Source organism: Pyrgilauda ruficollis, unplaced genomic scaffold, assembly GCF_017590135.1.
Source record: "Pyrgilauda ruficollis isolate IOZ18807 unplaced genomic scaffold, ASM1759013v1 scaffold2, whole genome shotgun sequence".
NCBI classification, from domain to species: Eukaryota; Metazoa; Chordata; class Aves; order Passeriformes; family Passeridae; genus Pyrgilauda; species Pyrgilauda ruficollis.
Genome location: NW_024519206.1, coordinates 22,047,975 through 22,072,627, shown reverse-complemented (window position 1 = coordinate 22,072,627; position 24,653 = coordinate 22,047,975). Strand labels below are relative to the sequence as shown.

Here is a 24,653-nt window from a genome sequence, read left to right as displayed (position 1 = left end):
AGCTAGTGTGGTTTTTTTTTATAGTATTGATATTACTGAACGTATGGTTAGAAAGGGAGAGAGATAAATCAACAGAGACTGTGCTTGGTGCATACACTGAAGTTCAGTGTGGTAGTTAGAATGAGGATTAATGGTTTATTTGGTTCACATACATGGCCAAATATTTTGGTCATTAAAATATGTAAAATTAAGCTTATAGTGCTCACTGTATCGTTGTCCTTCACCACAAGAGAAGACAACTCAGTAACTGTGCTGGAGGTGAGCTAACCGCAGCATTGCATGGTTTAGTATAGCCTGTCTTTTTCAGATCCTTCTTTTCAAACATTTAACTGAGTGAAGTGAAAATTAGGCCTTCATTTACCAAAGGGAGCCTTCTATGTGTTTATTTGAAGAGTACTCCAGATTATTCTGCTTTTTCATCCACATCTTCTTTTACCAAGAAAAGAGGAGTCTGCTTGTCATGGATAATAGATTGATAAAGCTATCTTCCACTACCATATTACAGAGGATACAGAAGATTCTCATGTGTACTCATGTGATTCTAGTTGTGTCAGTAGCAAATGATCTCATCTAAATACAAGTTTAACATGCTATGTCTGAATTGTTCATTTGACTGCTGTGGAGGAATCTACCTGCACTGTAAAAGTATTTCTTCATATAGATTCTAATAAAACAAGTGAAAAAACTGTTGTGCAACAAGTACAGCAGTAATTCACTAATCACATCTATTTTAATCTTAAATATGTGTGTTTCAAAAATTCTGAACAAGGTGTAGGCTTCAGATCTGCTTCAGCTCTTCCTGCTTCCTGAAGAGCAGCCAGGAGAAACTGCAAGAATGCTCTAGAATGGAAAGAAAGAAGGAGCTCCACTTCCAAGAAGTACTGGCACTGTCCTCAGACAGCTCAATAATTGTGGGTATTATGGGATTTTGCTAGTCTGCCTGTAATTATTGATCCAAATGCTGTCAACACTTGTATATTAGAGAATTGAGAGCTTACCTATTTGGACCTTAAATTACAGTCCACATTTATTCTCATCTTCCTAAAGAAAAGACTTTATGATCAGACTGCTTTTTACAACTTTTCTTTCCATAGTTTTAGCTTATAGGGTAGATGAGCTAGGAGAATTGCTTTGTCCTCTGAAGTCAAGGGCTCACTGTAGGAAGAGAGCAAGAGATTTAGCTGCTGTAAACAGAGCACAAAGAAATTACCTTTTTTTGGACATGCACATGACTGCAGCTAAATATATGCAGAGGTGAAGCCAGGACAATTTCATTTGCCTCTATCTACTTTGAACTGATAAATGCCATTATTCTACTCTCTACAGATTTTTTTAAAGACCACTGGAACCTTAGTCTGCAGGATGGAAAAAATTGATAATGCACTGAGTCTCGGGAGAAAAGGTAGTGTCATTCTACAAGAGATGTTAACAGAAATTAGCAAAACAGGACTTAGTCTTTTAAACTGTCTTTCCAACTGTACCTGATGTCCTACACGTGATCTTGCAGGTCTTTCTAGTGCTCTAATCCCTTTGAAGGTGAACTTGGCTAGTCACAAAAGAGACCATGTAATGTAATAGTTCAAGTGATATGCTATTATTTCAATGGCAACTCATGTTTATCTATTTGAGTATTAATACTTGGCAATTTCTGATGAAGAAGCATTAGTGTCTAAATCAATAAAATTAGCTGTTTATAGGTAAATGTCCATCTTTCATCCCCATCTTTATAACAAATGCAATAAGGAATACAGTAGTTTTAACTCTTCCATGGCAAGAATACAATCCTGTGCAGTATTGCTGACACCACCTGGTGGTGTCAGCATGGATTTGTATCGGCCAAGGTTATCTGCCTAACAATAAGCATGTTTCTACTTTCATCATCACTCTTAAATTCCAGCAGAGTAAATCATTAATATTCTTTATAGAATAATTTTAGCTTTTTTTTTTTTTTTTTTTTTGGTGGAGAATAATTTAGAAACATAATTCTTTTCTTTTGGAGTTTAATCCAGACTCCAGAGCTTTTGGACTGAACAGATTTTTTTTTTTTTCAATTCAAATAGACTGCATTTTTCATTCTGCTTTCTTACCACAGCTAAGAAAATACATTACAGTGTGAGGAAATTATGTCATTTGGATCCAATGTCTACATTACTGGTACAAATGAACATGAGTGATCCTGGCTCAGCCAATATTACTCTGGAAGTCAGATGCCTATTCTGTGCTGACCCACTGTGTTCAATATTCAGGCCTGTGAAAAAAGAAGTTCCCAAATAAAATCAATTCAGTGAGAGGAGGTTGTTGCTGACTCAGGTGAAAAGTGCTGTGTGTGCATTACTGTCTACCATAGGCACCAGAAAACCTTGCTGCAGAGCATCTAGTTGCTACTGTAATTATTGTAGAGTCAGATGATGTCACTGCTAGAGGGCAAATTGAAGAGCTTCATGCCATCAGCTTTATTTATATCAAAGCAGAAGTGCTTTAAAATCTGTTCTTACAGAAGCAACAAATCTGAACATTTACTTTTGTTTGGAAATTCTAGAGGTACTGAAAGTTCCATTGTTTTTCAATAAGATAAAATGGCAAAAGTTGAATTGTTTCTACAAAGTACTTTATTGCAGTGCCACAAGTTCCTTGAAGACAAGATATTTTCTAATCACAGTCTGCAGATTATACTCAGAAAATTCTAAATATGTCTGAAAAAATAAAAAAGGCTATGTACTTGTCTACATGTACATGAAATTGTCTACTTTTACTCCACTGGAGAAATTTTACTTTATTTAAACACAGCAAGACAAAACATCTTTCCTATAAGTGAGATTCAGGGCCTACTTTACTAAGTTATTACATTTTTAATGTACCCTCATTAATTCTGAAATTACATCATCTGAACCTGTCATTACATTCTCTGTAACTTGTGTTCACTGGATCCTTTCTAAAAGTGCATATGCATTTTCAAGTATGACTATCTCTTAACAGAAAGGTGTCCCTACACTAAAGGAAGGAAGCTGTCCTTCCTGACAGCTCCTGCTGCAGTAAGAATTGCCTTATCTTTTGAAATTCTTTGTTACAGCTTAGGCTTGGGCAGCATAAACCATACAAGATGTCTCAGACACTTCACATTTTAATTTCTATCTGAAATCAATTTCTTTTTGTAAGAAGCAATCTTGGAAAAATATGTCCCATTCTGCTTCTTGAGGAGTGCAATTGACCGATTTTGTAATACTTCAAAACTGTTTCTTACTGCACATTATCAAGTTGATACATCTTAATTTGTCAAGCATCTGACTTCCTCTAATGAGAAACATAATTTATCCTTAAGTGGGTACCAGCAGCATTATGGCTGTGTTAACGCTGAGCTCAGTATCAGGTAACCACTGAGTATATATTTATATGTATCTACGTATGCACATAGAGGAGCCAGGATGAGTTTTGCAGTTTGTTCTGAACTTTTCCCCACCTTGAGTAGACTTCTAATAGAAACCACACCAACTCAGGCTTGTTTCCTCGAGCTGCTTTAATACATTTGACTGCAATATAGATATTCCTTCAAGACTTTACATGAGGATCAAAATGACTAGTTACAAGCTGAAGCTTGTACATCTGAACCATCTGATTTAGGGACAGCTTTTCATCTTTTTGGCAGCTTTGCATCAACCTGTTATACAATAAAAATCCTGAACATGTAAGACTCAAATCCACCAGTTGATTATGATATTTCCTAAAACAGATAAAATGGAAATGTCATGGATACTACTAAAAGCCTTTTACTGAGTGGGAAATAATTTTCAAAAGGTAGACACTTCAGTAGCTGAAGTTATTACAAAAAATGCAATGTTTGGGAAGTGCTGTGTTCCCACAAGCATTCGTTACTCTGACTTATGCTATTTAATGTATGATATTTAATATCACTATATATAATTATATCACATTTCAGCTGTAATACTGAGGGCTGATCTCTAGATCACTATCTCAGTGATAGCTTACTGAGGCTCCTGGGCTCCACGTTGCAACCCACAGAATGTGAGTGACAGACAGTCCAGAAGCAATGTATTCACATTGCTGTGATGCTGTGTCTGAGTTAAGCAGCTCCATCCCTCAGCTTTCTTTCTTTCTGAATCTCTGCAGGACACATTAGCTTCAGCACATTATACCTGTTGGGCTGACCCTGCTGTTGGCACCTGTTTGTATGGTTGTCTTGGTTTTTAAAGAGACTTCTCTAAGGTATTGTCATTCACAGTATCCTCTGCAGGACTACAGGATGAAAAAGTCTTGATTCAGTCTTGAAACATATGACAATAAGTAGGATTTTATACAGCAATATTAGTGCTTATTATGCATATAGTTTGTGACACTCAAGAGCAGTTACAGAAACACGTCCCCTGACATTAGAAGCTTACAGTCTGAACAAAATAAATTGCACAGAAGAGATCAACATACAAAAAGCAGAATCGTTGTTTTCTTACTTTTAGTGTACATCTTGCTAACATATAGGATTGTGAACAGAGCAATGAGTTAAAGGAGTTATTGTGATTTAAAATAAAAGATAATGAAGAGAGTGATAGCTTGAGGAATTATTCTAAGAGTGGCTCAAAGAAATGCAGAGCAAAGGATCATTCATGACTGGGAGCTCAGAAAAATAGGAAAACAGTGTAGCAACAGAAAATAGATTTTAATATATTTACTTATCCATATTATTAAAGTTACAGACACTGACCAAAATGCTGTTGCACTAAGCTTATTGCTTGATGCCTGGATGCGTGACAGATTATACCAGTTTTACTAATTTCAGTGAGAGCTATAGAGATGTAACTCCTTTAAAGAGCCAGCTGAAGACTTTTATTAGCTGAAGGCTGAGGTCAAATCTCAAGCATAAGTTTGGACTACTAAATGCAGCAACAGTATGTCTAAGTGCTGGTATGAGTCTTTTTTGTACAGAAATTGCAACTTCTGCTCACTGTTTTCCTGTGCATCAACAACATAGCCATTTATAGGAAGTATGGTAAATATTACAGAATGCACATTTGAAGAAAGACTTGTTGAGTAGCAGAGGGCTAAATGGTAATAGGCAATATAAAAAAAAAGCATAGGCATTCTTTCACCCCACTGGTTAAAGTAAAATTGAGTAATAGTAGTAGTGGAATAAAATATTAATTGGAATAACACCATCCATCCAGTAATTCCTAAAATAATGGATTTCTACAGTATTTTTCACTGAAGATGTGTAGAATTTTAGGAGCTAGGCCACAGATACCTCAGCTGTTCAAGTTTATTGGATATGCTTTGGAGATTATTTTGACCAGAGCAAAGTCATGGTTATCAGCAACTTCAAGTATTCCTTGATGTCTAGCTGCTCTCACTTTCACTTCTTTACCTCCACTTTAAATGTCTTGGTAGTTGTTTCTGCTCCTGCAGCGTCCATAATGATAAAGGAGGTAGAGCAGTACAAGGTTAAAAATGGACAACAAGCCAACAGCAACATTAAATCCAATAAAAATATCTGTGAAAAAAAAAGTAAATTAAAAGGGTGTTAATGAAAGACATATATGTATACCATTTTATATGCAAAGCTAACAGTCTAGTTACATATATGTAATGGAAGTATTTCTGGCAAGATCACATTTACTGGCATATGCAACATAAGAACATAGACTTAAATCCTAGAAATTTATAGATTGCTTCCTGTGCATAGGTGAATCTTACTCCCATGTTCCCATAGGGCAGGAGAGCCTATGTGTAGTTAATGAAAAAAGAAAAATACTTTCATCAGGGGTCAGTAAAATTGTGAATATATGCAGGACAGGGGAAATAATGGGACTATTGAAAAGTAACATGTATTGCCTTGCTCTTCTCCTCCCTCCCAGAAATAATATTCAGGCAGGAAGAGGTTATCAGCTCTGTTAATAGATCATGGATCAGCTGCACTCAGTACAACTGCAGAAATACAGGTGCACAAATATTACCACGCATTTGCAAGCCATTTTTGCTTTGCATTTGCAGGTCTGATGTATCCAACATGAACAAGACCCTCTTATAGCACCGACATCCACACTTCTCTTAGACGTTTTCAACAAGTCAAGGTCTAGTTTTGACCACAGGCTCATTTTGTGAGCAGCTCATTTTGTGAATATGCTAATTTAATTTCTACTGACATCCTCATTCACAGTAAATCTGGTCCCCACTTAAAGGGAAATCTATTGATTTTGTGAAAGGTACAAAGTTCAGAGCCACTGATGAAATATCTACCTCCCTGTCTTATGTGGAAAATACAAAACTGTTACACTACCTTTCATTTTGTCTTTCTTCCCACATTCTTTTGACCAGTTTTCTGTAATCACGGGAGAAACTAGTTCAGCAAACTTCTCAAGTGGACAAGAAGAGGTGCACCCTGGCAATGTGAGGAGATAAGGATCCTTTGAAGTGTCGTTCCGATAATACATTTCGATGCTATATTGCCTGGTTAACAACATTGAAAAGTTTTTTTTAAAAAAGGTTCTTAAATAGAAGGTTTCCTACTTTGAGACAGCATGTTGGAAATAGCCTCTAACATCCTACTCTAGAACCTGTTCTCCAAGAGTGGACGCTTTGTGAAAGACATCTGCAAAGCCCACTTTGCCAAAGCTGTTAATTTAACTGCACAGATCAACAGTCAGCTGAAAAGGTCCTTCTGCAGGCTCCTTGAATGGCACCAGCACTGGGCTCTTCTATGCCAACTGGCTTACCGTGGGAGTTATATCTTGGAAATGTTCTTGCTATCACCTGAAGAATCAGAAAAATTTATTTTACCATTTTCTTCCCTCTCATAAGGCTTGTTTTACCTTTTTTCCTGTCTTTCAAAGCATACACACACATCCAGAAAATGTAATTTTCCCTAGTATTAATATGACTTTGTGCCTATGGGCTGTTAGTAAATTATCTATTTAAATCAAAATTTTATCTTCTCACAATATTTGAGAGAAAAATGGTTTTGGGGACGAGGGTAGCAAATTCTAAACACTCTTTCTTGCATCAATAAGAAGATACTTGCCCATTTCTGTCTTGGTAGAGTTCAAAAAACTGGCATGCAGCATATGGTGGCAGTTTTCCATTGAAAATATTGAGAGCAATCTGGAGGGCCCCAACTGTGGTGTCATGCTATTGAAGAAAAAAAAAAAAATCCATCCTTTACAGTCAATTAAGTCAACTAGCACTAATCCAGAGTTATGAGACAAGAGTAGAGAGGGAGTGGAAATCAAGCTAAAAGAAAGCCTGTGTAAATTTGACTATAAAATTGTGTTCAGTATATTCACCATTGGGAAAAACATGTTAACTGATTACTACAGACAGCAAGAGGCATTTCCAAAGAGTTACTGCAGTATGTGTCTTACACCATCTGGCAGGATTTTGGAGACAGATACTGAGGGAAAGCAAGATGTGGTTTGAGTAATAAATCTAGTTTTTCAGTCCATTTTCTCTTTTCCTTTCTTCGCTAGTGTCTTTTGCTCCAAGGTCAGATTAAGGCAGTGTACAGTAGAATAATCTAGGCATTTCAAGTGAAGGTACAAGTACTTTTTTTTTTTTCAGATAGTATACCAAACAAATAGTTTCGTGCAATGACTATTCTCCTTTCTTCCACTTCAGATTTTTTTTTCTATTGTTCCTTCTGTTTGGACTCATACAACAAAATCTCAGTTTGGCTTCTATTTTTATGGGATCCGTTACCCACCCACATGTAGTTTCTTCATCTACCCATTATCCCTGCTTTTGCAGGGATTATAGGAAAGGAGCTGAAGGCAGGAAGTCCAAACACTTTGGTGCATAAATTTTGCAAGCATCTTTAGGTATATATATATAACCAAAGACTTTGGTGCATAAATTTTGCAAGCATAAATTTTGCAAGCATCTTTAGGTATATATATATATCTTCTAGACCTATTTATATTGTAGTCTAGCAGCTATGGTTTAATTATTATTCAGGTTCTGGAATTTTATAGGCTGATCAGTTTCAAAAATAACACTATACTTGAACTCAGGTTATTAAAGCAGAAGTGAAAAATCTGGATGTACTGCTCTTTCCTCTTCAAAAAGAACATGGTAGTGCTAGAATCATGTAGGAAGGACAGTGAAAAAGGTTTGAGGTATCAAGTAGTTTCTATAGGAGAAAAGATTAAATACAGTAGGACTTGATCTTGGAAAAGGAAATATGGAAGAGGAGTGACAGAAAATAGTAAATTCATTAGAGACTGAGAAAACTTGAATAAAAACAGGCGTACTTTTTTCTTTAACACAAATGTCATTTCACAGGATGTTGCAGATTCCAAAGGTATAAATGAATTTATAAAGTAATTAGGCAAGTTCATGGAAGACAGTCTGTCAAGAGACACTAAACACAGGGACAAATTCTGTCTCAGGAAGTCCCTAAGACACAGATTGCTGGAAGGTTTTATCGCTCTCTGCTGGCTTTATTCTGACATTCATCCCTGCCTTTGGCTCTTGTTAGAGACAGAATAATGAATGAGCTAAGCAGATCTTGGCCTGATGAAAGTGCCCCTCTTCACCCTCTAAAATAAATAAAATAATAGTAGTAGTAATGAAAAAGAACCCACAGGGGAGAGGTTTGGAGACACAGCTGAAGTTCTGCTATGTGCCAGTATCTTTGGAGCACTTCAGGAAAGATGCAACTAATAGAAACTGCACCATTAGGTTGTAGGAATAATGAATGATAAAATATACAGTGTTATTTGCCAAATATAGTTTAACTAAAACTGAAGTGAGATCCATACCTATACCGTGTTCTTGTACTGATTGGTGTTTACCTTAAAACACCAATCAGTACACTTAAAGCACTTTAGTTAAACTGTAGTATATTATTCTTTCCTTTAACTTACTGATAAAATCAAAGCAAGATTTATGAAAGATGAAAATACTCACTGCAGAGTAGACCTCCATTTTTGTTGGTTTTGAAGAATTGGCAGCTTGTTTAATACTGTTTAAAATAATATTCACAAGAACACCTTAAAAAGATGGGAAAAAAGGGAGTGGAAAATGAAGGTATAATGTTTGAATGGAAACAAAAAAGACAAAATATTTAGAGTATCAAATATAAGACATTACTCAGGCCTCATACTCATTTTTCAGTTTAATACAATTTTGTGACTACAGAGAAGATATTACAGAGGAGAAATATATGATTCATCATCCAGGTCAAGTGAAGAAGCAGGATTCACAGGAAATCATTTAGAACCATCCTGAGAACTGGTGATAATGACACTTCCAGTTCTGTTATGCTGGGATCTCTCTATTATTTTTTTGCTTTTTTGTGGTGTTGGAATAATGACAACTGTGCTGGTCCCTTCCTCTCTACATGCTTAAGAAATATTTTAACTATTTACTTCCAACATGTTGCACATTATTCATTCTTTGCTTTTTCCAAAGTTCTTTTGTACTTCTTCTCCAGGCCAAAAGTGTTCTAAAACCAATGGGTAAAGGCAGCAGAAATTCTCTGAAGCACAGTTTATATCATTCTAAGGAAAGAGGATGTAACTGGTATGCCAGTGAATATCAAATAGTCCTGACCGTGTGATATGGGCATCTGCCAGCTAATAGGCTTTACTGCAGATTGGAGCCTGTAATTACTATATATTCAGTCCAGTGATGTGAATGCCCAGGTGATGGATCTGCTAATAATTCTATACCTAGATATGCACAGTAGGTGCATTAGAAAGCCTAGCCTCAAATGTTCCAGCCTGCAAATCTTGAGACTCAATTGTTTGGATTTCCTGCTCATGGACACCTGGGGATCATATGAGCAGGAATGTGTCCTGAAGTAGTGTCAGAATGTGCAGCACGGTCTATGTATCCCGACTTTGGAGCTAAGCAGTAGTTCCCAGTTCTTGTAGTTCTTGCAGTATAGACATAACTGGAATCTCTCAGTTTTTATTCTGATCAGATTGTTTTGGAGCAGCTTTGTATCACTGAGAGAGCTACAAATGTGTTGCCAGTGTTTTGACACAATGTATAACCAGTACATCAAAGGGAAAAAACAACAGTAAACAATTAGAAGAAATGTTGGAGAAACAATCTAACCTACTATAAGATAAGTAATGATCATAACCATGAGGGCCTGATTTATTCCCTTCGTTTTCTATAATATTTCTAAAAAGTCGGAATCACTTAAAAAATCTGGAAAACCTGAAGATAGTAATTTTTACACCTTGTTGCAGTATTTTATCCATGCAAGTGCCAATGTTCAGCACATATTTGAATTCTTAATATGGCATCCAATGTCCATAGTTTCAAACCAAGGGTTTGTTTGGATGATTTTGCATTAGTAAAGTGTCAGGATTTTGCATTATCTCCTCCTTTCTTAGAGCTGTGCATTTTTTTGATTTACCTCCTTGTAGTCTTGATTTCTCTTCTGTTTTATAAACCCCAAATAATGAGAGTAAGGACAATTCTGCCAGTTTTTCCATCTTGCTGATTACATCTTCAGTGGCCCATACAGGGAGAGTGTAATTGTGAATACCCTAGTGGTAAAGGAAAACAAAACAATGTTTATAATTCACTGGTTCCACCATCCTATCATTTACCCTCGCACTACTTAGTTTAGACTTTCTGAGGGTGTCCTGCAAGTCTCTGCACAGTATGGTTTCACTCCAGAGTATGCCCTGAAACACATTTTGTGGGAATGGGCTTGGCCTGAAGTGAGTGAATGGGAAGAGCAGAAGCACCTGAATGAAGGAGATTCTTTGTAGGTATAATGTGTTCTTGCTATAGAGATACATGTTTTTAGTGGGAAATATTGCAGATACATGTCTTCTTCTTTTCCTTCTCTGGGTCTTCAGGTTATAAATATGTAAATTTTCTCTGCCTTCCATACAGTTGTCCACATACCAGTTCTATCACTGGGCAGCTAGAGACAAGTGTCACACCCCAGTCATATAAAAGTGACAGCGTCTTATCATGTTTAATTACCTCAGTTTGTAGAGGATATGTTCAAAATCCTTCATGCACTGCCGGTAGTGACTAAGGCCAAATGGAATTATCCCATACTTGGGGTCAGTTTGGGTGTTTTTTAACTGATAGCAATCACTGTCTCAAAAATTTTTAACGGATAGACCTTTCATGATCTGTCATGTTCAAAATCTTAAGTATTTTGATGTTTACCGGTTAATAGTTTAAAGCTAATAATTTCATTTCTCTGTTAAAAATCACAAATCTATTATAGCCATCATGCTGAATAATTCTATAGCAGCATATTGAGAAGGGGAAACAGGAAATAATGAGAATGGTAACAGTTTTTCAAACATGAAATGGAAATGACAATCTCCCAAGCTGTAGACCATATTTTTCTGATATTTTTTATCAAAGCACTAAAATATAACTTAGATTCAAATAAAATTAAAAAAAAAAGAAAAAAAGAAAAAAAAAAGTAGGAGACAATACAACTCATTCCAGTGAAAACACATTGCCATGGTTTAACTGAAACCCAAAGTTGGAGTTATAGTCCTCCCCGGCACCTATTGATTTATTATTACCTCACAATGTAGAGTATCGTATGTATTCCAGAGCTGGAAATTGTCCAGTATTTTAAGGTGGTTTAGTTCAAGCCCTGTGTTGACTGCCATTGTTTGTAAAAAATCCTGTGGGGAAAAAGTGAAGAGCGTACTACAAATGCTCAATACACATGGAACATACATGCAGATAGATTCACTAACACCCACCATTTTCACAGAATTTTCACAGAATTAAAGACTAAGCTGAGTTAGAAAGGACCTGTAAGGATCATTACGTGCAACTCCTGGCCCTGCACATGACATTCCTAAGAATCGTTCCATGTGCCTGAGATCTTCTTGAACTCTGTCAGGCTGGTGCTGTGACCACTTCCCTGGGGAGCCTGTTCAATGCCTGACCACCCTCTGGGAGAAGAACCTTTCTCTAATATCTAACCTTTTGGATGTAATAGTCTGATCAGAGAGAGAAAGCTAGATAAGCTTTCCCATGAATCAGTCTGGGAAACTTTAGGGAGCTGGAGAGAAAGAATTCTAAACAATCTGCACCTGGTGTTTTGTAATAAGCTATTTTTCCCATAAGGTTGTTTGCAAATGGGTGTCTTGTTAATTAGCCAGTCATGTGAAATGTATTGATTAAATGACCAATCAGGTCCACCTGTATTGGACCTGCATAAAAGAAGTGGTTTAAGCTATTTTGCTGCTTTAGTTTCTGATTTGACTCTGTGTCATCTCTGATCCAATGATAGCATAACCTAAACAGGGGTTTAATTTTTTTTTCAAGTAGTTTTTGCATTTTAACAAAAGGAAAAAATGCAATTCCTTAAATTCCTTAACTTCTGCAACTTACCTTCCTTTTTCTCACATCTTGTGTTTGTTTAGATTTTTGTTTGGGGTTTTTTTTCTCTTACCTTGTATGGTTGTATTCTACTTTGAAATTCTTTTGATGTTTGTGTTTCTTGCTGAAGTTCATCAAAACGGGGACAGTTGGGCAGAGGAAAGTTCAGCCTCTGAAACATGAAAAGGAAAACTTAGAATAGTTTTAAAATTATCAACACCCCTCTTTTTTCTGTTGCTGAGATTAATGGTGTAATATTTTTTAGACATATTCATGGTTGTGCTAGACCTACTCAATAATTGTTTGGGTACCTTAATCATGAATTCAGTTAACCTAAGTGATAGACTGTGGTATCTTGACTTTTCAACGGCTACTTGTTTCTGTGATAGCTTGATTTCTCTCAATTTAACTGATTTTGGTAAAAAGAAATTACACCTGTCTGTCAAGGGATTGCTTTGAGAAATGGATGAGGGTCCATTATCAGAAATTTTTAAAAGCTACAATTTCCCTCTCATTTTCTGTATTTCCCCAGATGTAATTTAACTCCACCTGGTACTGGAACCTGAATTGCTTCTCCATCTATAAATCCAGGTTTCATCTCTTTGGAGATAACCAGTGGATTATGGTAAGCATTTTAAGTACTATTTAATAGAACTTGAAACAAGAGTGATGAATTGTTCTTCCGAAATATCAAAAAGCTATGGGCCTAAGGGCTCTGTTCTTCTTTAGAGAAATGGTTCACTTTTAATTACTCCAAGTGTGTGCATTATGAGGTCACATGATAGTACATATTTGATCTGAACAATGTGTAAATACATGCATCCTTCAAACCCTGAGCTCTGGCAAATATGTTTTATATCAATTGCACAAAGACAAATGATTCCTGATACAGCATAAAATGTCAGTGAAAAACCACAGTGAAGAAAACAAGCTTGTGCTGGTTCAGCACATGATGCCACATCACTATAGCATTTTTGACCCAGCACTAGTATTATCCTGTAACATTTACAGACTGCACTTCCAGCATGTTTCCAGTGGGACATTGGCAGCAGCCACCAACAGACCTTAGCCCACTTTCATTTGGATAGATTTCCAATGGTCCAATTTTTCTGTAACAGTGGCACACTGAAGGATGAAAGCTCAAAGTTGCAATATGAAACTGGGGAATGTTCTTTAATTACATAATAACAAATGTTTCTCTTGCTGTATGTCTTAATTATCCCTCTCTAGGTGTTATTAATCAAGCCACTCCATTTGGCTTCAGTAAGCAGTACTCAGTACTGTTGCCTGTCAAGTCTTGATTGATCTCAGTGGCTTAAAAATGAACTGTGATTATGGTTTTTATACAGGACTGTACCTGGCTTCAGTTTCCCACTTTGTGTTGCTTGGGGCTTGAAAATACCTTCAAACATCTGCTTGGTTTAACAAGGGAACAGTGTTTTTTTTCCAGGTGGTTTGCATTATAAAAGGCATTTTGTGTTGCTACAGAGGTGTGTTTGCGAGAAGCATCAATACTCACTCCTGAAGCAGCCACAGAAGTGATGAGGCACTAGAGACTCCTACAAATGAGCTTGCCTTCCTCAAACAGGTTATTTCATTGCACTGTGATTATATGTGTGTGTTATATGGCCAAAACTCTAACCACTTTGATGTTTTCTTGTCTTCTGGTGAAAGGGCTTCCTCTGGTGTCCTGTATTTAAATAACAATGACAGTGTTCTTTTCTGTTTAGGAACAGAGTTAAGTTTGTGGCTGAATCACACTTGTCTAATCCAGTTTGTGGGAACCCTTTCTCTCTGTACCTGTTTTCAAACATGGTCTCTAAGAATGGAGCAACATCAAAGGGAAAGAGGTGTGGCAGCCCCCTAATGAGTGAGTTCATTGTCTGATGTTGGTGATGGGCAGTTATGTAACAGAGGGTTTGTACAAATTTTCTTAAAGTCAGCTTCTGTCCTCAAAGCCAGAAGTAAATGAGGCTTTCTGTTATTACACTCACAAGCTTTTTATCCTTGTTGGCCACACTGTTCCTTACACAGTCCTTGTCACAAGAGCAAGTGAAATTAAAATCTAAACCTGAATCAGCCAGAGTGAGCTATATGAAGTAAAACTTCTACAGGACCTATTATTCAGGTATGTCTACTCTTGATCTGCAAGAGACGTGCTAGGGTTTCATTAAATGTTCCCATAGCACTGAGCACAAAAGAGCCCTTGTCTGTAATTAGAATGCCTAAGTGCTACCAGAATAGGAAGGTAATCATTTTGAGGTCATTATTGTGGCTGGTGGAAATTCAATTCCTTGAATAAACTATGGAAAAAACTTGCCAAAGAGACAAGATATGCCTAGTTGAATGCTGTTTAGAAAAGCACTTGTTTCCTGTAAAGATTTAGGACAACTTTCCTAGAATACTGCCCAAAAGTCTTCTGGTCAGAAGAAATAACCTCAGAGAAAATGGTAGTATGTGTGATAATTTAGGTATTCTGCAACTATGGAAGGAGGATTTTCATGTAGCTGTTACAGTTGACCTATGGCATACTTGTCAGCCAGTAGCTCCATTTGATATTTTCTATTATATTGAACTAAAAAGCTTTAAAAATGCTTTTTAACTATTTTCCTTTTTTCTGTTCTTTTGCTTCTGTGAAAGTTTAGGACATTATAGAATGCTTCTAGCCAGTACTCACCTGCTCTGCTGTTTTTTGGAAAATGTGGACTGGAATGGGTTGCCAGAGAAGGTCAGGGTTCCAAATTTGGCTGCTAGTTGGTGGAAAGAGGCCAGAAAGATATGACTGGGCACTCATAATGGTGCGATCATAATCTGTACTTTGGATGTAAAACTGAAAATAGAATGGCAAAGAATTAAAGATAAAATGGAAAGGATAAAATATTAGGGAAATTTTACCCAACTTGTCAATACTGACTTCTTGTTTTTAGTGTTATATTTTTGCATAAAGTCAAAACAGTGAAACTGTAACTCAGCTTTCCGGATCACTACCTCAGTTTCACAAACGGAATTTCTAAGGCATCTTTTAATTTGGAATCTAACCTTCAGAGTGAACTGAAAGAATAGGAAAATATGATTTCAAAGAAGGACAGTCTCTATCTTATTTTTCTCAATCTTAACATTGATACATATGATTTAGTGGTGGACAGGTTACCAATGGGACTTGAAATTCATAAAGGTCTTTTCCCCCCTAAATGTTTCTATGGTCTATCAGTGATCAGGAATGTTAAAGCACTCAAAGATATAAACTTCTCTTGGAAGCACAGCAAAGGTCTTTCATACTTTCCCATAATGCATTCCTCCTAAACAGACCAAAATGTTAGAGGTGTTTTCTCCACAATAGATCTGTACTGTGTGATAAGCACATCCAAAGAGCTGTTAGACCTCTCTGTTACAGGAGGAGGTGTGTAAGCATGGCCCATCACATGACTGGAGAGGTATTTATCTGTACAGTGACCATTATTATCTTAGTCTGTTGAAAAATTCCCAACTTATTCATTGTGGAGCTGTTCAGTTTGGGAAAAATTAGATTGTGAAAGACCCAAACAGAATGTAAGACCTGAAAAACAGATGTTATTCTGTTTTTACCTTGACATAAGTCTGACTTTCAAAAATGTTTTTCTATTACCCTAATTTCTTCATTAATGAAATGAGCATAATAATGTGCTTTTATAAATCTATAGTTTCTCTGCTATGCCAGAGAAACATGCTGCAGACAATTCTGCTCTATACCTCTTGCCGGTTGTACGTGCTGTTCAAGAAGCTGGAATATCGTTTCCTCATGTACTGCCCAAGTTCAAATAGCTGCTGCATTCCAGTCTGTAAGGCAAGCATATGAATGACTACTAGATTAAGGTTACTAGAGACTTCTAGTGTAAAAGTGTCTTTTTTTTTTTTTTTCTTCAGCAATCAGCTTTTAAGTGATCATTAACTGATCAACACTATGTTGTATAACATACTGTTATTGTGGTTTAACCCTAGCTGGCAACTGAACACCACACAACTGCTCTCTCACTCCCCCCTGGTGAAATTGGGGGATAGGATCAGAAGAGTAAAAGTGGCAACACTCCAGGGATTGAGGACAGTTTGATAAGAAAAGCAAAAGCCACACATGCCAGCAAAGCAGAAAAAGGGATTTATTCACCACTTCCCATGGACAGGAAGGTGTTAAGCCTCCAGGAAAGCAGATCCCCATCCCAGTTACTTGGGAAAACAAACGACATCAAGCTGAATGTCTGCCCCTTCCTCTTTCTCCATCCAGCTTTATATGCTGAGCATGGCATCATGTGGTGCAGTGTATCTCTTTGGTCAGTGGAGATCTGCTGTCCCAACTGTGTCCCCTCCCTACTTCTTGTGCACCCCCAGACAAACTCAGAGTGGTACAAGAAGCAGAAAAGCCCTTGAATCTGTAAGCCCTGCTCAGCAGTAACAAAAACATCCCTGTGTTACCAGCACTGTTTTCAGCACAAATCCAAAACAGAGCCCCATACCAGCTCTTTCTCAGCCAAAAACAGAACAACTTGTGTATGTTGCAGGTGATCTAGAATTTTTACTAGAAATGTCACTTATATCTATGAAGAAATTCTATGTTCTGAAATGCTAAGATTGCAGCATCTGCTAAAGAAAGGCAATGCCCCTGATTCCATACAAATACTATTTCCACAGAACTGTAGGTAGACACTGATCAACATTGTCCTTTACAATGTATGTCACTTAGTAACAGCTGAGAGAGGATGATTGACAGCCTAGTATTTATCATTCCCATTGCCCTGTTATTTGTCCAGCCTTATACATTTGTGGCTTATATTTCATGCCTTAAGTAGCATTCTTCTGTCTTTGCCTTGGTGTGCCTGCAGTTGTCTTAGGTTGCAGACTGTCTTTTCTGTTATTTATTTCTAAAGCCTGAGCTGAACTTTTTAACTTCTACCTGTCAGAGAAGTACATTCCTACTACTGTTTTTAAAAAGATAGAAAAATAGCAAAAAGCTCTCAAAAAAGCCAATGCCAAAGCAGAGGCATCTTAGTACATAAGCTAGTAATAAGATAGTAACGTATTGTTTCAGTGTGTGAATTTTACAGATCTTTCAAGCCCCTTTCAAACATTAAACACTGAACTGTCTCCATTTCATACTTCTGCATGGTGACAAAATGTTACTACGAAATGCATTGGCTTCCTTTTGCTCCAGAGTGTCATATGTCAAATACAACATAGGTTCAGTGCATCCTAGTGAAGCTCTGGACTGCAAGTGGCCTTGTTAGAAGACACATTGTCCCCAGAAGCAACCTTCTCCTGCAAGTCTCCTCTTGTTTTGTGAATTGGTGGTTGTCAGTCCAATGATGAGAGGTGGACTCATCTCACTTGACTTGGTGGGCAGGTGTCATGTCTTTGCCCTGTCACAGGGCTCAGTACTTAATGGTCATTAGAACTTCATCAGTGTTAACAGTACAGTGTAGAAACTTGCCATTTGTTTGAAAGCAGATACACTATCAAGAAGCTGTTGCTTTTAGGAAGGTAATTATAAACCTATGATGAACAAGATTTCAATTTAACAATAGCTGAATGAATAACATGGCAAAAATTTTTATGAATTACTGGTGTTGGTATTTGCTAATGGCAACTATCAGAACCTGGGATTTGCTAATGCTTTTGATACACACACAAAAAAAATATCTTCCCACTTCCTCTTTTAGTGGCATTTTAAAGTTCTTCTTAGAAAAGTCAACATACCTTGGTGAGCTGTCCAAATCCCTGGGGCCACTCACTTTCTTTGTGTAGATCAGTTGGAAAGTTCACAATTGGTGTTCGGTCACCGTGTCGGAAAAGCTGACAATGTAAGCAATAAAAACCCCTTGAGTTCATTACTGTTAACACTCCTATCTAACAAGTAGTGAAGCATATATTATATTTCCAATGTCATTTTTCAAATGAAAATGTCGGAGAGTCTGCAGAAACCTGGTCAAGTAGGATGTGAATACATTCTTTAAAATCAAGATTATGTATAATTATATTAGAATTAAGTGGGCATAAGCCTGATGATTCTTCCTCCTAGAACATTAAATTGATCACCCAAGATGTTAAAGTTGGGATTGTGTTCACAGCTAGGCATCTGGACAGGAAATATGACTGAATTTTGGAAGCTGAATGCCTCTGAATATTAAGCCAGTTATTGATGTGCTTCGTTTAGTATTTAATTACTTTATCATAGACACTTGAAAATTTTTGGTAACCTTTCCTTCATAGCAGTATCTTTAAAAGTAATTCTATATACATATGGATCTTATGCTCAGTTTCTCAATCATCGTAAAATGTAAAGATAAAAGAGTATAAACATTTACATTGTTAGCTCAATTAATACTTTATTAGTACTGTTACATGTCTTTAGGATTTTATTTTTATCAAATTTGGAGAGAGCAAAGAGCTTGGTTGCTTTACTATTCTGGACACTCCAGCATGGTGAGTATTAGTGTGATGCATTCAATCATATGATTTTTAATCAGAAAAAATAAATGAATATTGTTGTGTTTTGATTCCAGCATACAAAAGTGTCACACTGATTTCTTAAGATTTTCTAAGCCTTCTGATGTTTGCATTCTTGTATCAAACTTTCTCACACACTTTCTGTAAACAACTTATTGTTTTGCATTCCTTTATGGAGGAGGAGAAACTTGATGGACTGTTGGCTTGTCCAGTGTCCCTGGAGAGGTGGCACTTTCACCCTCCAATCCTATGTCACCTTTGGAAATTTATAAATGTAAGAGTCAGAAAATAAGTCTCTCTCTTCCTGGCCTGAGAGCAGCAGTGTGTCTGCGTTGTGTTGTCTTATGTCCTATAGCAACACAAAAGAAATTACAGCCCTGGATTAAATGGTTCTGAAAGACTGAATTATTCCCCCTAAGCATATGCTGCATAAGCTTAGAAAAATTAAATCCACAGAAGTTTCACATGAAACAAAATGCTGACCCAAACTGTTGGAAAAATTACCTTTGCTTATCAATGTTCCCATCGCCAACTTTGTTCCTGACTTAGCACAATAAAATGACAATGTAGCAGCATGGTATATTTGTTAATAAAATGACATTTATGCCTTAATACCTCAGTGGTACAAAACTTGCTTATAATTAATACTCTCCATTGCCTCATTAAGCCACATCATTCTTGCCCAGACAGCAGAAAGGGTTGTTCACACTAGTTAGTTTGCCACTCCCACTGGGAGGTGTTTCACATTTATATTTTTCAAAGTAAACACCAGCGGTGTGACTTAATGTTTTAATTACAACACACACCCTTTCCATCAGCCTAATGCACACGAACCTGTGCTAGAGCAGGTACTTCAGAGATGGAAAATACTGTCCAGTAAAGGCAAATATGATTGGATTTCTCCCTCTGTTCATTTTCTACAATAGACAACAAAGTTTCCTGGAGTATAAGTTACACTCAGAACATGTATGTTTTTTGTTTTGCCAGTTTAATTTCACTATGTGGCCAACCTGAAATGAATATTTTGCAGTGAATCAAGGAGGGTTTTCATCCTCATCATTAAGTTTGTTGTTTGGGTTTTTTTTTCCTTATCTGTGCAATTTTTGATCCTCTTTAAATCTCATTTCTTATAATTTTGAATCTCATTTGGTTCTTTATAACAATTTCTCAGTGCACCTGTAGTCAACAGGAGAATAAGTGAAGAGCTACGTTGTCTGGTGGCTGATTCAGCTGAGTGCAAGAAAAATGAGTGAGAAGGACTTTTGTACTACTGCTCATTTCCTTATTTTGATGTACATAGGTGTCAGGTAGGATTCATTAGTTTTTCTGGACAAGCTGGTACCTGTGTCAAGAATGAAGGTTAAATTCCCAATTACATTATAGCTGCATCCTCTCTTGTTAAATTATCCAACTTCACACAAAAGCAATTTTATGGCTAATTGACAATTGTTCAAACAGATTGATATGTTTAAATGACTAATTTTTATGTATATTTTAGATAATACCTAAGAATAGATCAACACTTGGCCTTTTTGTTAGTGAAAAGAATAAATATGCCCTTTTTATTAGTGAAAAATTACTGGCTACGTGTTAGATTTTAAATACTGGTTTGTGATGTTTTATGTTCAATGCACAGCATAAATCTGAGTGTGTCACAACAGTCAACCCCTAACAGCTTTCGGTAAGCCAGAATAACATTTTATCTGAATAGAGATCAGTGTGCAAAAAGATCAAGATCAAAAGAGATATTGAATATGTGAGCAGGAGACATAAAGAAAAAGATTTTATTTCTTTGTATCCTTAAGCAATTAAAGGAGTGGAGGTGTGCTCTTCTTATTTCTTTAAGTCCACACAAAATAGGAAATAATTAATAATTACGCTCCTTGTTCATATTTCTGCACCTTCATTGCACAGTGTCACATAAATATGATGTGAACACTAAGCTGGAAGCAGGAAGAAGGGAACAAACACTTAAAAAAGCAGAACCCCATTTTTAGGAATTGAAGGACAAAGCTTCTTAGCTAACTGGTTTTTGTATGTGCTCAAACCTCCTTGCTACTTCTGAAAATGACTTTGCTTAGGCTGAAATGACCACATGTACAACCACTTAACCTGAAAGACCAATTCATTCACTCACGGCTACATCTTAGGGGACTTTTTCTAAAATTTGAAACTGTGTTTTTCATTAGAACACCTGATAGAAAAAGAAACTGTATACTTGCAGATCTTACTCATCAGTATATGTTTCTCAAGAGTATAATTTCTACTTTGTTAAAAATGAGTGGATTCTTCAAATTAATTTTAAAAAAATGTGTGCTGCAGCATTTATTACTCCAGGCCTACAGATTGCCTTCCTGACCTTTCAGGAGACACAGAACGTGGCAGAATGAGAGAAGAGGAGCAAGGAAGCATCATAAAGTGTGAAAAGACACCAGAAATCAAGAAGGAGGGGATGGTAACGGGAACGTACACAAGAAGAGCAAAGCAGATCTGTTTGGTATGTTAATTTTGGCACTCCTTTTGAAGTGCTTCAGTTCTCTAAAGGAGTAGGTGAATAATTACCAAATTCATGACCCTCTCCTTCCACTCTGATACAGCTTGAATCTGATTTGGTGTCTGGGTTCATCCATTCCCTCTTGGTAACTTTGTGAGCATGATCACTTCATATGAAAATGGTCACATGACTCAGACTTTGGCCAGCATTTGCTTCTATTGTTGTCAGGTGAAAAATCATATTGGAGACAAACTGGTGCAGGGGAGGGGGTGCCCTGAGAATATAGCATGTGTAACGTACACACAATATATATAACATCTTCATTTAGAAACGTCATGAATTACGGTGAAGTATGTGTCTCTGAGTAATAGTGAGCCTCTTGCAGACACTTTCATTGAGAGTCTTAACTTTAGACAAAAAGATCTCTTACTTTGAAGTCAGCAGTAGGAAGGAAGAAACAAAAGTGAAGTGAAATCATCATGCTGCCAGTTCAGGGAAACCAGATGTAGAAATACTGAGCATGTCTAGTCAAGGTTTCAGATGGCTTGGCTTGATTAGAGAAATCACGCTCAGAGATAACATGTTCAGTCAATGCTTCCTATCCTGATTTACAAGAAGAAAAACATGATGAAACCACAATGCCTCAGAAGCCACACCTCTTTGTATATATGACAGGTGAAATGTGTGTGTGTGTAGAGGCAGAAGGTCCAGGTCAGAACTTCTGTAAACAGAGGCAATAAATCAGTACTTCGTTTCCACTTGGGTGCCTGATTGTCCTACATATTTCCTATTTTCTTCTTTCTTTAAAGTTTGTGGTTTTAAATTTAAATTCTGCCTTTAATCTTAAATTCATTGCACAAGAGTTATGGTAAAAGATAATGTTTACATGTAAGCAAAGAAATTGAAAAAGCGTTTTGACAAATTGGCTTGAATTAGAGCCTTTCAGAGAACTGGGCTTGTGGCCAATAATCAAAACACACAGAATCAGCACAAAGTTGGAAGTTGTGAGGAGAGAGTGATTCACATTCCCAGGCACAGCACAATTCTAGAAGTGAGAAGAAGTGAACATTTATCTGTGTTTCTTCACCCCTGCAGATGTATTTTATATTGTGCAATTCTGCTAAGGAAGTTTTAAAAAGTCATTGTGACAATTTTCACACTGCAGTAATACTCCCAGGTGAAAACATAGTAACTTACAGGACAGCTGGACAATGGCTATTGAAGTATGTCAGAAAGATGCCTTTCAGATTTACCTTGACTGTAGCAATATCCTCATTATATCCCATTATATGAGTGATATATTCACTGATGGGGTCAATTCCTATGCTGTATATTTATACTAGCAATTCTGTTTCTATGAAAATTCAGTGATTTCAGAAGGCAAAATTCAATAGACCATACATAAACCATGCCTTGAGAAAAAAGATGTATATTGTGATAAGATTAAACCTATTGTAACATTTTATGTGATTGGTCTGCCTAAGCAAAAGTAACAGGATTAAAAGGAAGACAGTCTAAATGAAATTCACCTACTCTTTAATGTTTATTGTGACAAACTACCCTAGAAATTGGTTTTTGGTTTTCTTGTTAGGTGCAGTTATGGCAAGCAGATGATTTTTGGATAAGAAGTCTCTATCTCCATAGTGGTAACTATTCCAAAACCATTCTGCAAAACCATTGCTTTTCAAAACACAATAACAGCTACAATTCAATTAAAATCTCGTTCCTTTCAAGGAGTTAATGCTCCAAGGCTTGCTGTCTACCTGTTTTCATCTGTGTGTCCAGTTCTCCCTGTTACCAGTGAAAAAACACGTAAGTTTATTTCTCTATACAGAATGTTACTGCAGTTAGCGTCAGGTCCCTGCTATGTGTGGTGTCTCAGCAGGAGTAGGAACTGGTTTTTCCTGTGCACTCTGGCCTTGCTCCAAGCTGTGTATGCACAATGCACCCAATGTGGCTATACATGAAGTGCTCTATCTAGAGTCAGAAGAGATGTTTTGGACACAGTACTTCTGCACACATAATGTCTCAAATAGGAAAAGGCTGAAGGAGAGGATCTTCAATTACCTATTTATAAAAGTTCATTCCAATCCCCTCAACTTTGTACAGAAAACATTCCTTTAGACTAATTCTTTATCATTATGCCTTCTATTTATAAAAAGAATGAAAAGGACCATGGTTCAAGCTTTATAATCCAAAGTACTAATTTGAATTAATGTCTCCTTTTCTAGAGGTATTTGGGAAAGTGACATTGAAGTAGTGTTTAGCTACTTTGAGATAAGAAATGGCCCAGCAAAAGAATTATTAGAGTCTGTTTTCAGCCTAACTGAAGTCAATACAACATGTCTCTTAAATCTCCACTTAAAAATGCCTGTCTATTTCATTTCTCAGTGTACTGCTGTGTCAATTCAGTTATTGTGAAATGGAAAGTATTTATTTTGTGTGTTTATGTGTGGTAACTTCTGTAACATGATAAGCTTCAGCTTGCAAGCATAGAAGAGGTAGGTCCATAATCACCAGCTCTCACACTATGCATTGGAGTGCCAGCTAAACTAAGGAAGAATAGGTAAACGTGGACTTTGCATCTTTTAATTGCACTGCACTATGCATCTACCAGAAAAGTCAGTTATCTTGAAATAATAATTAGGAAATTAGGAGAGGAAAATTTGAAGATGAAAGTAGGAGATTAATTAATTAGGAGATTAGGAGATGAAAATTCTAAGAGCTAGAGACATTTTTATCTTTCTTTAGGTGAGGTCCTTAAACTCAGTAAGCAAAAGGACAGCAGTACTTATTTCTAAGTTTGAAGACAAGCAAAGAAACTGTACACCTTGTCTGATTCAACAGGCATGTAATTCTGTCCCTGTATTCCCCACAACAAAACAGAGTACGTATCTACTTACTACAACCACAAACTTCAGTTCTCGCGCTGCAGTAGTCTGTTGAAGCAGAATGAGAATAATGTGAAAAGAAAAACACAGGATCCTAGACAAGCTGGGAAGCCGTATCACACCCATCCTGAGAGAAGAGGAAAGAAAGGCTTTGTAGCTCCAGCAGCTGCTCAGGCTCAACTGTGAAATGTCAGGCTGTACCTTCAGAAGGGGTGGAACTGCCGCTGGTGCATTTCAAATCCAAGAGGAATGTTGTGTGACTACGCAACAAATTGCATCGCCCTTTGTTTTCAAATTACTGTTTACATTCTTTTTAATCAAATCATAATTCAGTTCCTTTTTTCCTGTAATATTTTTCTCTTTTGGAGTGTGAGGCTGAAGTCAAAATACAAAGGAATTGCTAAGCATTGCTAATATTTCAACCTACCTGTTCTGTTTTGACTTTTCTGTGCCTGGAATTTTTCCAAACT

The 24,653-nt window shown here is 36.8% G+C and overlaps 1 protein-coding gene across 1 annotated transcript; it reads right to left on the bottom strand.

Annotated features, from left to right (window-relative positions):
* Window positions 1-5,378: 5,378 nt before the first annotated feature.
* Window positions 5,379-24,309, bottom strand: LOC121353004 (prostatic acid phosphatase-like). The gene is made up of 11 exons (XM_041466490.1): window positions 24,196-24,309; window positions 18,049-18,144; window positions 16,054-16,140; window positions 15,002-15,154; window positions 12,398-12,496; window positions 11,514-11,618; window positions 10,370-10,502; window positions 8,908-8,990; window positions 7,025-7,131; window positions 6,284-6,453; window positions 5,379-5,497 (listed from the first exon to the last, which is right to left on the bottom strand). The coding sequence occupies exons 1-11, from the start codon at window positions 24,307-24,309 to the stop codon at window positions 5,379-5,381; spliced, it is 1,266 nt and encodes a 421-aa protein (XP_041322424.1).
* Between the last annotated feature and the right edge of the window lie 344 nt (window positions 24,310-24,653).

Coding starts and splice junctions, on each gene's coding strand:
- LOC121353004 (XM_041466490.1), bottom strand. CDS start 24,309: ATGGGTGTGATACGGCTTCCCAGCTTGTCTAGGATCCTGTGTTTTTCT. Junction 18,145..24,195: donor AACTGAAGTTTGTGGTTGTA/GTAAGTAGATAC, acceptor TTACATTGTCAG/CTTTTCCGACACGGTGACCG. Junction 5,498..6,283: donor GAAGAAAGACAAAATGAAAG/GTAGTGTAACAG, acceptor TTTTTTTCACAG/ATATTTTTATTGGATTTAAT.